The sequence below is a fragment of the Hirundo rustica genome, chromosome 7 (assembly GCF_015227805.2).
Source record: "Hirundo rustica isolate bHirRus1 chromosome 7, bHirRus1.pri.v3, whole genome shotgun sequence".
In the NCBI taxonomy this organism is placed as follows: Eukaryota; Metazoa; Chordata; class Aves; order Passeriformes; family Hirundinidae; genus Hirundo; species Hirundo rustica.
In genome coordinates, this window is record NC_053456.1 from 19,622,045 (window position 1) to 19,640,072 (window position 18,028).

The 18,028-nt window shown below is 36.9% G+C and overlaps 1 protein-coding gene across 3 annotated transcripts in view; it reads left to right on the top strand.

The window, feature by feature from the left end:
• The window catches only part of MYO3B (myosin IIIB), a 195,323-nt gene that overhangs the window by 61,969 nt on the left and 115,326 nt on the right, over positions 1-18,028 (top strand). For all 3 annotated transcript variants that reach the window (XR_005701618.1, XM_040069363.1, XM_040069364.1), the window contains exon 10: positions 7,475-7,540. Coding sequence is in view for 2 of the 3 variants with exons in the window: in XM_040069363.1 (XP_039925297.1) it covers positions 7,475-7,540 (66 nt within the window). In the remaining variant the exon portion in view is untranslated. The remainder of the gene's footprint in view (positions 1-7,474; positions 7,541-18,028) is intronic.

Genomic DNA, 18,028 nt, shown 5'->3' on the forward strand with positions numbered 1-18,028 from the left:
AAAGTTAATCTTTACAATCAAAAAGAGATTGTGCATAGTTCTGGAACTGACCACCTTTTACCATTTATTTTTGCTCATTATTTTCCTGCCTGATGAACTATTATAAGCAGGAGACTTGTGAATAAATCTTGATTTAAAGTGTGCTTTAAAGAGCTAGTTGATATTTTGTTCATTGTTGGGTTTGAATTTGTTTTGCAGCCGAGCCCATATTTCATTGTTAATCTGCTAAGTCACTTACTTAGTGGCAGCAAAATTGTCATGTAAAAACATAAGCAAAAAAGAGGCAAATGTGTAATTATGTGTTATAGATTACATAGCCATCGTTCTCTTCTGAGAAAGAGGGAAAACAGGAGTCCAGTTTGGTTTTTACTAGCTCAGGAGCCTGTATTACAAAAAAAAACCCCAAAGCCAAAAATGTGGATTACTACCCTTGACCTTTCCAGGTAATTAGAATCTTGCAGTCTGTTTAACTTTCAATTCAATATAAATTCATCATATGCTGTTGGATTGAGTCCAGACTTCTGTAACTGTGTATAGCCTATGGAAAATTCCGGTGAAGAGGGAATATCAGATAACTGTTTCTGTAATTAAAAGATAGTAAAATAAAAGATAGCAAGAAGAATATTTTTGTTTAAGTAATGAGGCAGCAATGTCTTGTATTCTGCTTGGTTTTAACTGATTCTTTTCCCTCAGTACATTTTGGTCTTGGTTTAAAGCAGCATAGCCTTGTTAGAATTAAGGTGCTTGCATGTTATTTGAATAGATATATGGCTTTGATAATTCTAGAAGAGAGATTGTTGAAGTTCTATGTTAACACTTTTGAATTAGATATTTACAGAAGAAAAAGTCCTCAGAGAAAAGGGACAGGGAGAGTGGGAAAGGAGACGACACTGTCTAGAAGTGAATCAGTTGCTACTGAAAATGTGTCTGGAGAGCAAACTTGGCAGGAGCATACTCCCTCCCCCTTTTCTCCAATCTTTCCCCAGGATGTACTGTATCTTTCATCTTCACAGAAAAAAGGTCATTTTACCAGTGTTCTCTAGGGGCTCAGGAAAGGGACATTACTGGAAAACTTTCCAGTCTAGTAAGGACCTCTGATTGCTGCCTGTTATCAATTGCTCAAGCTGGCAGTGATGAAATAACAAATAGAAATCTGAGGGCAGTCAAAAGAGACTTCAGCACCTTGAGACAATTGGTTGAAGGATCAGGAGCACAGGTAGTGATTTCATCAATCCTGCTAGTAGCAAGGAATAATATTGGTAAGAATCGGCAGATCCATCAGGTCAATGCATGGCTCTGAGGCTGTTGTAATTGGAAAAATTGTGAGTTTTTTTCACTGTGGAGTGATCTGTTCAACACCTGGTCTACTGTCACCTGAGGGGATGTGCCTTTCTCAGAGGGGAAAAAGAGCTCTAGCACAGGAGCTAGCAAGGACTTGACTGCACTTCAGCTTGAAAGAGGCAAAGGGAAAATACCAGGCTTGCTAGTGATGAGTAATGAGACGGTGTGCCAAAACTTGAGAAAATTAATAATCACAGGATCCCTCAATCTGCTTCATGAGATGTTGGCTACAAGCAACACCTGAAATGTTTCTGGACTAGTGCACACAGCAGAAGGAACAAACAGGAGCTCGAAGTTTTGGCCCAGTCCTAGAGATTTGAAGTCACTGGCATAATTGAAACCTGGTGGGATGGGTCCTCGACTGGAGCGCCCTGTTACAGGCTCTTAAGGAGGAATAGGCAAGTTGGAAGATATGGGGATTGGGGTGGCATTGTGTGCAATGGAAAGGCTAGAATGTATGAAGCTCACTGTCGGAAATGGCACAGTTGAGAGCCTCTAGATAAAAATCAAGAGACAAACAGATAATGCAGATGCCATAATGGGAGTCTGTTGTAGGCCTCCTAGCCAGGATGCAGGTCTACAGGCTGAGAGAAGGCCTCCCTGCAGCCTTCAACATTGGCACAAGGGGCTGGGGAGGGGTAAGTACTGATCTCTTCACTCTCAAGACCAGTGACACGACCAGGGAAAGTGATATGAACCTGAGTCAGGGGAGGTTTTGGTTGGATATCAGAAAAAGGTTTTTCACCCAGAGGGTGATTGAGCATTGCACCAGGCTCCCCAGGGAAGAGGTCACAGCAGCAAGCCTGTCAGAGTTCAAGAAGCATCTGGACAATATTTTCAGGCGTGGGGTGTGATTCTTAGAGATGTTCTGTATAGGGCCAGGAGTTGGACTCAATGATCCTGATAGGTCCTTTCCAACTCAGTATATTCTATGACTGTATACAGTTAGAGTACTACAATTTAACATTAGTCTCTTCTCTTGCCCTAGAAAGTTTTACATAATTGTGCTGAGTCCTAAGAAACTAAAGATGCTGCAAGTAGCTACTGTCTTTTCCAGTTGTCTCATATGCTGTGATTTGGTATGTACAGTCTTACAATACAGTTTATGCCTTGTTATCTGTATAGGCATGGGAATGCCATGCTTATAGATCTGGTTAAGAAGACTTAAGGGAGTTTGGTGCCTGATACTATCAAGACTTGCAGAATCCCTGGCATATTGAGGATGTTCAATTGCCTTTGGAGTCCCCTAGATCAATTAAATTGGCAGACAATTGCATTAGGCCTGGAGCTATTTTGCTCCAGTCCCATGCTTCTGATATAGCTTCCAGTTTTGTTGTAAATCCTGTAAATTCTTTCTGATCTCCTGGTCTCTTGAGCCGACTGCTGCTGTAGTTCCCAGCTGTGGGGCTCCATGTAATGGCATTCAGATTGGTGATATCTTTCCACTGACCTAAAAAGCAACTTCAAAGCCCTGCCTCTATATAGACAGATGATTTTGTACTGATTCTCCATTTCTGCAAGTTTCTACATTTTCTATCCTAACTTCACAGAGCTGATAACAATACCCTGCTTCCTTCTAAGTGGACTTTGGTGAAATATATTAATGGGAGTCAGCTGAACTTCAATAGACTTTAGTAGGAGACAGATGAATAGGAGAGTGTTTAGGATCTGAATTTTTCTTTCAGATCAGTGAACACCTCTTATTGATTTGAATGGGCCACAAACCAAGTGTATCAGGAAATAATCTGAACCCTTTTCAGAATTACCTGGTAATTTTTGGAGGATTACGCAAGGTGGAGAGTCCTGCTCTGGAGCAGCAGGACTTTAAACTTGCGTGAGAATTAATGAGATATTAATTATTGTAAATTATTCATGTATTTTAATAAAAATAATTCTTTTTCTGTAACCTTTTGTAAGGAAATATTATTATGTGTGATTGCATTTGTCCTTTTTCTTTGGCTGTTTCACTTAGTGCTTTGAAATATGCCTGAAAAGTGTATTTTCAAGTTAAAACTAGCTGTGTATAAACCTAGGGAACAACAGAGCTATAGTTTCTTCAGTCCGCTAGAAGAATAGTCCACAACATGCTTGTGGGGAGTGGTGATTGTCAGAGCCTGTACATGGTGACAGGTGTTGGTTGTTCATCTGCTAATTTCTCATTAGAAACAATGTGGTAGGTTGATCAGTTGCACTTTGGTAATTGGAAGCACCGTCATGATTTCTGTTGGTAAAATGTATGACTGTTTACTGAAGTAGTTTAAAAAATAGTAGATGTGTTTTCAGTTTTTTAAGTTTTGTCATAAATTAAAATATTTGTTTTCTCATTACCAACAAATACCTATTATCCGTGATCTGTAATTAGGTTCACAGTTTAACGTAAAGGATGAGTTGTGCTCACTGGACTGCATCATTGGCCTTACTGTGGTAAAATGACCAATTTTACCTCACCAGCTGTGACTTTGGAGGCAGTTTGAATGATGGGAACACATAAAGCCCTACAGATTAAAATATTTCCAGCATACAGCTGTGTGTGTATCAGTCAGAATTCAGCAGCAGCTCTTGCTTGATAAGCTTTCTAATGTCTTCTTGTCCTTAGAAGGAGCATTGTTCCCCTGTATGGGTCTCTTGTACAGTCTCAACCCTGCATTCTTTGCCGAAGCAAAATTCCTAGTGAAAAAACAGCATTAGAGCGGCCGTGGAGAGCACTGAAGACAAGGATAGAAAAACTACTCACAAGGGCAATGAATTTGCCTAAGGAAACAGAGCATGTAGTTCTGTGACTAATTATGAATTATAGAAAGAACTAAAGGAAAAAAGACAAAGTTGGGAAATAAATGGTTGATTACTCATCTTGCATCAAAAGAAGACATTCTCAAAAGACAAACCCAATTATAGCTGCTTTTCCCAATAATATCCCTATCTAGTTCTCACAATTTCCACCAAATATAATAGCAAATAAGACTATATTCTGCTTCAGCATCTTGTACATGTGCAAAGATGATTGAAAGATTGCATGCAGAGTGTTCTAATTTTATGTGAAAAAAGTAGAGTAAGTTATGTCAGCAAGTTAACGAGAGGTAACTTTTTAGTTTTTGTATGAATGTGTTTTGAGTGCTGCAGAAATAGCCAGTGTTGGCAAAATGCAGTGATGTTGGCTGGTGCAAGTGCAAAGCCACAGAGCTCCATATAATGGGATTAACAGAGTCTGGAATCCAAAATGGCCCTGCTTTGATCCTTGAGCTGAAGAGGTCAGGCAAGTATTGTTTCTCTGTAGTTTAGCATCTGATGATGCTTATGAGTTGTTTTACCTTTTCTCTTTAATGAGATATGAATCAGGATATGAATTACAGGTATCTTAATGGATTATTAATTTCAAACTGCAAAAGACCAGGTGTGCTTATGGAAAAAGTTTAGAGTTACCTTTGCAAATCTGCCGTTTCCTATTACCCTAGAAGTTAGAGTCTTTACTGCTGAAGTTCGCCTCCAGAGGTGCCATGGAAGCAGTGGTATTTTCTGCTGTCACCATGAAACAGTTTCTAGTGTCTTAGGCAAAATCAAGGTAGGGAGCTGATGCTCTTATGCCTCTTTCTGGAAATAATTTTTTCACATGATGCCAGAAAAAGATTAACTGATTTTTTTACTTTGTAGTTAAGGTAATGTTTTTCACCAAGGGGAACCTATGTAATTTACAGATGCTAATGAATTAAGGTTCTGCTTTTGTTTATCAGCTCAATTTTGCAGACAAGGCACCTGAAATATCAATTTATAGTGGTCCAAGTACAGAGCGGAATGGCATAGTATCTTTTGTCAACAAATACAAAAGTATCAAGTTCAAAATAACATCTGTAAAGTTACTCCTTCCTTGGTTGTGTTGATTTGGGTCAGCCAAAAAGAGTAGCTATCAGTGAGAGCTTAGTAGTTCAGTAATTTGTTAGGTAAAATGTGTTCTGTATGGTTAAAATGATGACTTTCTCCATTAATCATTAACCTGCAAATGACAGACTGTATTTCCTAAATGATGCGTCTGATTTGGTCTTCCATGATGAAATCCCATCTGTTTCCATCATAACATCTGCAACTGATGTAAAGTATCTCTCTGCCTTTTTTTCAGAAAGTTCCTTGTGAGATTGTTAACAAAGCCTCCAAACCATATGCTTTTTGTCAACACCATTGTTACCAGCTGGAAAAACTTTTGGAACATTGTAAACAGAAAAGACAAAACTGCATATTTCATTAACAGTAATTGAACTTTTGAAAAAGCAAATTACTTTGCAATGAAATTCAAAATTCACTGTAAATATTCAGTAGACAGTGCTAGTATAATTCTAAAAGGAAATACACTGTACTTCACAGTGTAATAGAAGCTGGTTGTTCATCAGCATCCAAAATGTCAGATAGAGTGCCATTCCTGCAATATAAAGACTGAAACATACACTAACCCCAGCTGGCTGTTTCTTAAGGCTGTTTGCAGTGGTAACTTATGTGGGATGTCTGGACTGATATCCATTTTTATTATAGACAAAGATATTTTTGAAGTTTACCTTTCTTTGATACAGGATTCTTTTTTTCTAGAAGTATTCCTAGAAGTAGTCTTCTTCTTTTTTATGCTTGTAAAAAAAATCAGGTTCTGTGATGTACATGAACATATGAGCCTGGTAAAGGAGAGACAACCATGAAATGTTATTGTCATTGAAAAGAATCAGTCTTTTTTTTTTTTTTTTCCTTAATAATAAATTTGCTAAGTAGTACACATCTCAAACATTCTGGATTTCTTGACTTCATGAAGAAAAGTGTATTGCCTTAGTCTTCTGAAGCAAAAGGGAAAGGTAATAAGATAGTAATTTCAGCAAACTTGTCATCCTGCAGTGTAATTTGATGGCTGCATTTGTTTCGAAAAGATGCAGATGAACAAAATGGTCCATCTATTACAAAGCCACATTGCAATTTTTTTCATACCAATTTGCTTGCATTTTTTAGAGTAATTGTTCAATGGAACTCATTTTTCAATGAATATGCATGAAAAACGTGTGACTGTTGAGAAAATCAGCACTAATTTATGTTGCTTATGCGGTTTTCTTTTTTTTTTTGTGATGTTTCCAAGCAGTGTTATTCTATGGAATGTGGCCACAGTATAAATGATGTGATTTGTGATACAATCCAGAATATTATTGTGTGTTTCTGTTGTAGAGTAAGTCTTACTTTGATTGTTTTTCCCTGCCAGTTCAGTAATACGTGACCCTCAAATGCAGCAAAAGATAAATCATTAAGGTTTCATAAAACACTTCTGTAAGTTTAATCTTAAAGAAGTTAAATTAGGCTTCAGTACTTAGCAGATTGTAAACTGCAGAGGAAGCCTCTGTAGAATAGAATAGAATAGAATAGAATAGAATAGAATAGAATAGAATAGAATAGAATAGAATAGATTATTTTTATTAACAATTCCTGCTGTAAGTTGGTCCTCCTAAATTTGAGCCTCTTAAAATTTGATTCACTTAATATGACCTATAGGTCTTGGTTTGTATGTTTATGTAATTATATTCTAACAGTAAAAATCAGGAAGGAATGGAATTTTATGTCAACTACCACAAACTTGTCAGAGTTGAAAAATTATTTTTGTGAAGACCATCTTACTATTTAATATAAAATACTGTCTTCTAGATGTTAGTTTGAAAATAGTATCTATTTTTAACAGTTTTAGACTTTACAGTGTCATCCAAACCGAATATAGATTCAAACCCAGACTGAAAATCCTACAGGTTGTTCTTATCCATGATTTAAAAGTTTTGATCAGAATAAGTGATCTTGGGCAAAAGGTTAAAGTGGTTTGATGGGTAGGTTAATATTGCATTTTCAGTCAGGGTGAATCGAAAGGGAAATGTTGGGAAGTACACTGTGAACTATACTGACTACCATCTTCAAAGGTATTGGCATAAAAGGAGGAGGACATGAAAAAAGATCTGTCAGTGAATAAACAAAAGCAAGATAAAACCAACAGGCATCTTAAGGCATCACACAGACAATCTGACTATTACTTTCTCAATTATCATTTTCTCCCTGGTGGATCCAGGAGCATCTTCGATGACTATCTGTGAGATAACATTAACATTTTAAAACTCAAATCTTTCTTTTTCAGAAACCCTCCACCTACTTTGCTACATCCTGAAAAATGGTGCAGAGGATTCAACCATTTCATTTCACAGTAAGTTTGGGGTTTTTTTCTTCTTCCTTTTAAAAACAGCTTATTCAGCAAGGCCTATGTGTGCCAATCTGAAAACAGAATTTTCTTGTGGGGTTATTGCTTTTGCATGTTTTTGACTATAGTTTTCTTTTCCTGGATTCTAAATTGTGCCTCACCTTTTGAAAGGTTTACAGCACAGTTGGATCTTCTTATGTAATTTTCTTCATTTGAGTGTCTCTTGATTTTGATGGACCTGGAACAGGTTTATAAAATATACCTGATTACCTTGATGGTTTTCCATTGAAATTTTGTTTTGAGGAGAAAAAAGGATAGTGAAAATGATTGCTGGTCAATTTAAAATAAGGATTTGAAAGACAAGAAAGAAAATAATTGCCTTTTTTCCACTTTAGTAAGGTTCACTAGGTTGTATATATGTATTGGTACTGTATATATTTAATTGAGCACCAGTAGTACTGAGAGTATGATGAATGCAGCTGTCACCAAACTAAAATATGCTTTTGCTTTACTTTTTTCTTTTCACAGCGACACTAGGAAATCACAGTTTAGTAGTCGCTAGCATTGTATTCAAAAATCTTACTTCAACTTTTATGAGTGATTTTTAGTATTCTTCAATATTTCATTGGAACCAATTACAGCCCAGATTGTGCAATGTAGGGAATACTATTGTAACACCACTTGTCAATACTGACTTTTCAAGATAGGTCTGTAAATATGCACATCTGCATTTTGAATCTGTTCTGTTCCTTGTTGTATCCAATTACTTGTAGACTACAATACCCCTACCTGATACTTTTTTCAACTAGTTGTGTACTAATGTCTTTCCATTTTAGAAGAAATTAAAAACAAAAACACTAATGCAAATTTTATTAGTAATCTGTGAAAAACACTGTTATTTACTATGCCGGTCTTTAAGCAGACAGGAAGGTGAGATACAGTGTAATGTTTGACCTGCAGAGGAAGGACCATCATTATTATTATTGCTGCAATGTAACTCAGAATCTCTTCAGTGTGAGTAGCAGAAGTGCATTCCTCTAGAGCATATTGATCCAAGTTCTGGTTCTCCTAATGCACGTCCTTGTTAACACAGCAGGATGCATTGGGATCTATGGCAGATTCAGTGTTTAAGTACGAGGGTCACCAAGTGGAGGATGAATTTCATCCTGTTACAAGAAACCATTGGTTGCGTTGTGTTTAAAGGCTGTAGTCTTTATTCTGGGGGAGCAGCACTAGTGTATTATATTCCACTTGTGCTTTAGAAAGTTACTGCACCTGGTAAATAAGACTACATCCCTGTCTCAGGAACATTGTGCATTAACCTTGAGCATTGTTATATAAGTTTTTCTTTCTTGGTAACTTCCCTTTTAGAAGTCCTTGCGGGGTTTGAGAGCAATACAAAAACTCAGCTAAACATTTCTTAGCGTTTGTTTGGTCCTTTAGTTGAGCGTGCACTGCTCATAAAACAAGTCAGATGTTAATCCTTTATGGCTAAACTTGGTTTTAATCTTGTCCTTTGAGTTTCTTATATATTTAAATTGTACCTCTTTAATCATATGGATAATTATTTACTTTTGCCTAATTACTTTCTTGTCATCAACCTTTGCAGGTTCTCAAATCTTGTTTTTCATTTTTACAGTGATGTGCACAATGAAGTAAGGAAATACGCTCATACATGGTTCTCTTAACATGGAGAAATGCAACAATTGTAATAAATACCCTGTGTTACAGCTGCCTTTAAGAGAATACTGGAACTGAATTCTTTCTGACATTGCTGTGTTCTTGGGCATGTGTTAGTAAAGTTACGATACAGGGGTTACACGATGTTTTTATGGAGGCTTAGATTTACATTAGTGGGTTTTCCAGAAAAATTTAGTTAACGAAACGTTGGATCATACAGCTGCAAACCTTTTAGCCGTTACTGATAATTGGCTCATTTATATGCATTAGTTATGCGTTTGTTGATGCCTGCCTTGTGACAGCCTGGTTATGATAAATTAAAAGCAGTGATTGTATAAATTCCATAGTGCCTTTTAGCCATATGTTAGGACCTTGCCTGATGTTTCTGTCACCCTCATGATGAGTGGTTAGCTTTTGAATAATTTCATTATCTACCTCCTTCTTGATGCTAACATCATTTGCATAACAAGCTTATCTATTCAAGTTGCAGGCCAGACCTGTGTACTGACCAAAACTGAGCATGTAGCTTTGGCTAAGCTTTTGATTTCAATTTGTTTTATGCAATATTTTTGTTTATGCCTAGATAGCCAAACCTGGTCACTGTAGCTTTTTTTCACCCCATTTTGCCATCCCTTGAAATGCCATTGTCTCGAGAGGCATTTTTTAGAAGTGGTCTCTAATGTATTACAGTGATTTACAACATGCCTGAGCTGGAAGTTTTGTTATTGGTAAATCTTTCAGCTTCTAAAATAGGGATCATATATTTTTCAGAATGAAGTCTATATTTTTAATTATTGTTGCACTATTGCCTCAAGAGATGAAGACTTTGCAGCAACATTTAGTCAGATGCAATGTTTCCAAAATCTGAACGAAGAGTGTCAAGATCCCTTTTAGCTTGGTGAATCTAAGTTTCTATTGCCAGCTCTGTTGACCTTGATTTGAGATGAAGACTGTAATGTGTTCTTCTCATAAGAAGTTTTATAATGAAGGTAGTGAATCTGAATAAGATATTCTGTTTTTAAGAAATACAGAGAAGACACAATTTCAGCTCTCATCTCTGGCAACAGCCTGATTTTGTATTTGATATCTACTAAGATACAGGCAGCACATAGATACTTCATTGACATAAGGTCAATAAAGTTCCATGTATGTGTATTTATCTGTACTACTGTGATTGTGTATGAAAAATGTGGCTCTCCAGATGTAATGTGAGAAATAAGTAATTACCTTTATTTTATCTACATATCAATAGGATTTTTTACCATTTCTATAAGACCATGTAAACTACTACAGCAGTGACGAATAATTTTCTTGGCACTTTAAAGCTTCACTGATCTCGAGGGATAAATAGGAGAGTTAATATGTTCTTGAAGCAGAAGAATGCAATAACTTTTATTTACCTTATATCACAAAATGGTAATTTTAATACAAATTAGTAGTGGTATCTCCAGAGTCAGATATTCTCCTTTTAAATTTATTTCACCAATGATTAGCTATTATGGTTCTTTGAATTAATTAGTCATTCTTGAGCTGGAGGGAATTATAGAATTAAGAAATTCAGGAATTAATGAAGTCAAAGTGTGAACTTAAGGACTTATGGTCGCATTTATCATCAGAATGTAACTTCTAGCAATGACATTGCAAACACAGTACAAAGATAATTTTTTTGTCCTGATAAACTCACTTTTTTGTACTCAATTTAAACATGGCTTAGCAAGCTAAATTTTATATTGATGAGTTTACATTCAGAATAGATCATCTAGATTATCTGGGTTTTAAGTGGGCCATTTATTTAACTTCTCTGAATGCAGATCAAGTTTTTTCACAGTCTAAACAGTTGTTTAGTGACATTCTGTTCATGTTACATAAAGAACATTTTACTGTTTCTTTCATTGAGAACATGATATGCATTTGATATAACTTACTAATTTCACAGTGTCTGGCAAGGCAGAGGTTTGCGAATGTCAGAATGATACAGATTGCCATGTGTAAGGTTATCACCAAATCTGTACGTTTTTGCATTTCAGTCATTGATGTATACTCTCATAATCTGTCTACAGATGAAATTGAAATACCAAATTATAATGCCTGACAAAAGATCTCCGTCACTTTTGAACATTGCGTGAAACATATGTATTTATACAGAGGAAAGGACATATATAATGAATACAATTATCTTCAGCTTTCTAATGAGTTGTAGCAAAAGCCCTTCCTCAAATCAGATGCACGCTGCAGTGTCAAAGTGGGATAGGTACCTAAGGGAGAATATCTGGTACACATGCAAAACATACTGTTTCTAATAAAAAGCTTCAGTTGTGCAAGGTTCTGAAGGGTTTTTGTTTTTCTGGGCTTTCAAGGGCAGACCAAAGAAACAGAGCAGACCAATTCCTAGTGAAAGGCTATTCATCAATTTCTTCGTACAATAAATAAATGTATTTGGTGGTTTTGAGGTGCTCCGTAGAGTTGTTCTGATTGTATTTCTATCGGCACTGGTAAAATTTCAGATTTCAGCTGTCAGACCCATGCTAAAGAGCTACAAGAGGTGCCACTCCGTAGAGTTTCTGTTGTTTGTTCTCTAGACCATGAGCCAAAAATAAATTGCAATGCTTGCTCAGGCCACGTAAGGCTGGGAAACCTGTTCTAAATTTTGAAGATTTAGAAGAGGTAAAAGTATTTACTACACCTAATTTTATAATTTCAGTGCGATAGATTCTTAGTTATGTTTCAGATGTGTGCTCTAAATTATACTATATGGTGCTTGGTGTTGGAGCATTAAACTGAAAGAAGATTTATTAAGAAAATAGGTGATGGTGACATTTTAGTGTTTGAGTATTTGTCTCATTCTTAGGGAGGATTAGTAATTTACACCATTTGCTACCAAAAGGCAGATCAATAATGTTATAAATTTGTTCTGACCATCAAAATTTATACCATGCATATGATGATTGAGTTCTTTGTCATAAATTCAGTCTTTCATCCTGATAATCTGATTGTAGCAGAATGAGCAGTAAACCTTATTATTTATCATGGGATGCTGTGCAAGATAGGAGACCTATTTAACCGACACATATATCCCTAGTGCCCAGCATTTACTTTTTGCTAAGGGCAGCTATATATAGTCCTGAAGATAAGGTTATTTCTATCCTATGAGTCCTGCTGAATTAGGACTGGAAACAGAAATGCTGTTGGCAAAGCTGTCACAGTTTTTTAGTTCACTTTTGCAAATTAGTGACCTGCAGCAGTGGGGGTTGGGCAGGCCTGCAAGCGGAAAGCAGAGAAGTGTCAGAGAAGCAGGCACATTCCTGCATCTTATTACAGATGGAGTTCATGAAATGTCTTCTCCACCTCTTGGCTGCATGTAACTGACCATTGACTGCCACAGCTACATGTGGTAGAGGTGGAAGGAACACTTAGTTACTGAGCATTTTAACCAGCTAAAAAAATCTCAGAGATTGTTATTTTTCCTTCCTTGACTGGGAAGTTTCTAACCTAATGTATGTGGCCTAGATGATCCTGCTTGTCAGTGCCTGTCCTTCCATTTCTCTAAGCAGAGGGAGTCAACCCATTTGAGGTCATGGGCTTGATTTCATTAATCTTGCATCATGAAGCAACCTTGTGATGTAAGTGATCAGATAAGTATGTGAAGAGAAAAATCCTCTCAGATCCTAGAGACCTCATTCTCCCTGCTTAGGAGAGAATACTCTCTCCTTTCAAGAGGATATGACCTTACTCTTCTCTTGTTCCCCTGGGAAGTTTCCGCTCTAGAACCTCAGCTGAGCCATTCTACAACACCTCTGTCTTTGGGGACAGTCTTTTTGGGACTGGGACGAGAGGACCTCAGCACCTCAGGATGACCTGGAGTCTGGTTCAAGACCCTGGAAAGCTCTTTTATCCTAAGTACCTGCTAGACAGCAGGTACTTGTGCAAGGAGTGAAATATGAGGAAGGCAGGGGAGAATGATCTAGAGCTGCGAGAGGAGCAGGTGGTGGGGAAAGCACCTTGATGAGGCAGGGAGTGGCAGGGAGATAAGGGACCAGAGCAGTGGCAATGAGGACTTCAGCTAACGGGTAACAGCTGAACAGCACAGAGACTTTATATCACTATCACCTAGAGGCTGTTGTGTGAATCCCCCAGCTCTAATAGTCTGATACACAATCATAATTCCTTCCAAATATTAACCTATGTATCTTCTGTACATGTAGATCTTAAATAGTTGCTAGATGTCTGCTTGGGTATTTAGGTTATGAGACAAAATGCAATATACTTCCAGCAGCTAAGAAATTAGCAGAAAATGTAGCATTTCCAGAATGTAATAATTGAAAAAAAAAAACCAAAACCCAAACAAAATACTGGCAATAAATCATAATATAACTAAGCTATGAGAGCTGCAGCTGCTTGATTTCATTCTTTTTAAAGAAAGTACATGGGGTCAAATAGATCATAATAGATCTAATGAAAGAGAATTTCTGAAAGAACTGGCGCTGCTCTACTTAGGTTTGGCTGCAATAGTGAGTGACGTTAGTAATTATTTTTCTATTTCTGAACACACAGGAGACTTAGACCATCACTGCAGTTCTTATGAAATCTGTTTCTTTCCATTTATTCATTAGTAAATATTAGCTCACGAATGCTGATAAAATCTCTCATTTCCAGCCATCTGATTCGCTACTTGTGAAATGGCTGTTTACATTGTGAGACCCAGCAATTCCAACAATGTTATCATCCGAGTGCAAGCAGCCAGTGAATTTTTAGAGGCTGTCTCAGATGGGCCTGTGGATGGGAGACTGCTCTTATCCTCTGCTAATAAATGCTTCATCTTTGCTTGTAATTGTGGCAGAATGGAAATGGTGCTTAGGAGCCTGGCTGTGAGATTGCAGCAAATGGCTGCAACCTATGTTTAATGTAGTGACGCTAATGAATTCTGAGAATTAATTTTCAGCTAAGAAAGCATGATGGAAGATACTAGAATTTCCAGTTAGGTAGTGGATTGACTTTCATCTAGGCAAACATGCAATTTTTATTTCTTTTTCAATCTCTACTTTTTTAGCCTTTCTATTATTTTAGATCCAAAACATAGCAGATTAAATGTGCTACTTTTGTCATATCTTATTGAAACCCATTGTGTAGATTTGCTAGTCTATTTTCTCACTTCAAACTAATGCACCACCTTTTTCTCTCTCTCTCTTTTTTTTTTTTTTTTTTTTTTTTTTTTTTTTTTTTTTTTTTTTTTTTAATTTCCGTGAGCCAAACAATTTGGCCGAATTTGCAGGTGCAGCACATTTACTGGTTTTATGAATAATTGCAGTGTTGTTGATGTTTGACAGTGCCTGAGCTAAATGTCCAAACTGGTCTTAAATGAATGCTCAGATAAGGAGCTGAAAATGTTTTCATTTTCTTTTTTCCTCAGAAACAAATCCTTCATTACTTGGGCTTTTTAATGTTGTTTTTCACGTGTGCAATGCACACACTGATTTCAGAATATTTTGTGATGACCGAAACTGTAAAAGCTGTTTTGTTACTGTACTCTTTCAAGTGTTAACCTTACTGAATTTTTGTTTATTACTTCTTGATTTCTTTTTTTCTGGCATATATGTTAGATATATTTTCTCACCAAATTTACTGGCAACTTTGAACTCAAACACTCATGTAATTAACTTTCCCACACATTATAATTCTATGTCAGAATGCAGGTCAGTAGAAAACTTTGTGATAGTTCTCACCTTTGTGCAGTCTTTAGCATTCTAACAGCTGATATTCTATTTTTTTTTTTTTTCCTGAAGAGCATTATAGTGTAAATACTGCTTCCAGTAGGATGACAATGACACCTTATTGAACACCTGCAGTGACACTAGCAGTCTGATGCATCATTTTTCATTAGCACTTAGGTGGTAGCCCAAGAATTTTTATTTTACCGATGATGTTGACTAAGAACAGCAGCAGCAGCAGGCATTCATGTTGCACTAAAAGCAACACATTTGAACTGACAGTGTGTAGAAGCAGAATATTAATAGGCTTTTTCTACATAGAGAGGAATAAGGACAAAGGAATATGCACTGAGAAACATAAAGGCTATGGTTTCAGTGTCACATGACAGCTTTCCATCCCACATTCCATCACAGCAAGCCTGGTGAGACATCAAATTGGCACTGAATAGTTGAGGACAGACTGAGCCCTCAGTACCTACAGTGACTAAGCTGCAAGCTGTTTACTGCATTTGAAACACAGGAAGGAGTAATTTCTAGAAGTGACTGTGTCAAAACTTCTGCTTTTTAGAGGCAAAGGAGAGCGTGTGCCTTACACACTTCAGTTCCCTATGGCCTACCTGGTCTTTCTGCAGCTGTTTTTAAAGTGCTAGAAACTTGCCCTTTGACTTGATGGATTAAACCAACTCTAGTGGAAATGTTCATTCTGCTGTCAGTCTCTGCCCTGAAGCTGAAGTACTCACACACAAAGTTACAGTCGTGAATTTAAGCAGCTCTCCCTCACCTTTGCACAGCTGTTAGTTACTAGCTCTGGGCTTTGTTGTGTCATCTCGTTAACCATCTGAAAGAACTCTCCTTCCGATGCAGGCACAAACTTGGCACAAGAGGAAGTGCTCTGTCTGAGCTTGGAACAGAGTTTGATCACAGAATCATGCCAATGTGTCTTGTGTCATTAACTTAGTCATCCTGCGATTTAAGTGAGTTTTGGTTGTGTTTCAAGCAAAATCCTGTGTGAACACAGACTGCAGCAATATCCTTCTACCAGAGAATGAAGGCTGCATTTCGATGAAACAAGAGATAAACATCGATTGTTGAAAGGTGAAGCATGCACACAAAGTGAATAGTCAGTGGGGGATTAGCAAGATTATCAACAGAAGCAAAGATGATCCTGAAGATCTCCAAGATCACCTCCTTCACGGAACTTTCCTGTGCTCATTGAAACATCTGCCAGACCTGAAAAGCTCACATTTCAGGCATGTAAGAGAGAAGTGAAGAACTTTGTTCTCCAAAACGTCTCTTCTTGTTGGGCTTCCACAATGAGTGCGGTATCCGGGACATTTAGATGTTTCACCAAGGGGTCATGTATATAGAAAAACTCTCAATACAACTTCTGTGTCCTGTCTGTAGGGTGTCCCTGTGGGTGCATTGTTCAGAGCTGAGAGAATTTGTAGTAATAACTGCATGCCACCAGGTCAAAGGTTTGCATGTTCTTCACACTTCTGATAGGCACAAGACATCCTGTCTGGAGCTGTGTGATTTTTTGAAGAGAATCCATTTAAACTCTAATGTTATTATCTGAAAAGCAAGTGCCTTTTATGATAGGATGAGAGATAATGGTTTTAAACAAAAAGAGAGTAGATTCAGACTAGCTATCAGAAGGACATGTTATACATTGAGGTGAAATGCTGACAGAGGTTGGTAGATGCCCCATCTCTGTAAACAGTCACGGTCAAATTGAGGGTTCTGAGCAACTTGATAGAGTTGATGTCCCTGTGCATTGCAGGGGATTTGGACTAGATGACCTTGAATGGTCCCTTCCAACACAAGCTATCCACGATTCTATGACGTAGTTTCACTTGGATTCTGTTGTAGTACTGAGAAACTCCAGATGAAATCAAATTTAACAAGAGCATTTTATATATTAACAATAAAACATAAATACTATAAAGTTGGAATTCTTGGTGGAATCGTAACAACCATGAGTGCATGAGCTTTTCAGACTGAAATTTCCACTTCAGATACTTGCCATCAATCTGTGAATTTGTATAATGTGTAGCACTTGTTGTTTTGTTCTCTTTTCCTCTGTCTTCCTGATTAATGTTGTCTTTCTTTTCAAATGCTTTCTTCCTTTTTCTCAGGAAACATGAATTTAAACAGGATTGGCATGGGCCATATTGTCTGTGTGGGTGTATTGACTTTTAAAACTCCCAGATTACAAAAAAGAAAAGGGGTAGGGGAGATTGTCAGAACCTGTTCAAGGGTAATGATGGATCTTTTCACAGAGGGGAAGGACTGGTATTTATAGCCTTGTGCTCAGAGGGATGGAGATAAAGCAGGTTGTGTTGCTTTTGTGTTTCTATCAGGAGGCTACAGTTCTAGCCTATAGAAAAATTCACCAAAATAGTTCCAAAACTGGTAACACATTTTACAGTCTTTTTTTTCTGGACTAGATGTACCGAAGAGGTTAGCAAAATGGTTTTCGGGAACCTAAAGTATTAAAGTTATGTTCAAAGATGTTTCAGGATCATTTTAAGACCTGACTTTAGTCTTCAGTAAAGTCTTTGAGGTGAGGCTAAACTTTAATAACTTGCTAATGTGTTTGGTAGTATTTGAAATCAATTAATGTGTATGATTTTTTTGTAATGTAGTTTAAATTTTGTACATTGTTACTTTTATTACTAGAATATAAATTCTAAAAGGTATTAAAGTTTCATTGAACTTTTGGTTAAAATTATAGTCTTTATTTGTGATATTTGGCCCTACAAGGGAAGTACTTTAGGTACTTATTCAGCAAATATGATAGGAAATTGTGAAATATGTCATATGAATGCGTCTCATCAAATAAATTCAACTTGAGCTGTAATTTGCTAAAATTATAGATACTATAAGGGATATATTGAATTGCAGCACTTCTTTTTCGCATTCTCAAATAATGTCACTATCATTATTATTTGAGCAAGATTAATAGAACGATTTAATATTATTAAGTAGAGGATACTTGAAAGCAGTCTTATCCTGTTGGATCATTCTTCTGTTTGAACTGTATTATTTCAGCTTTATTATGCAGAAAATAATTCAACTTGAGTGATGGCTTCACCAGACTTAAATCTCA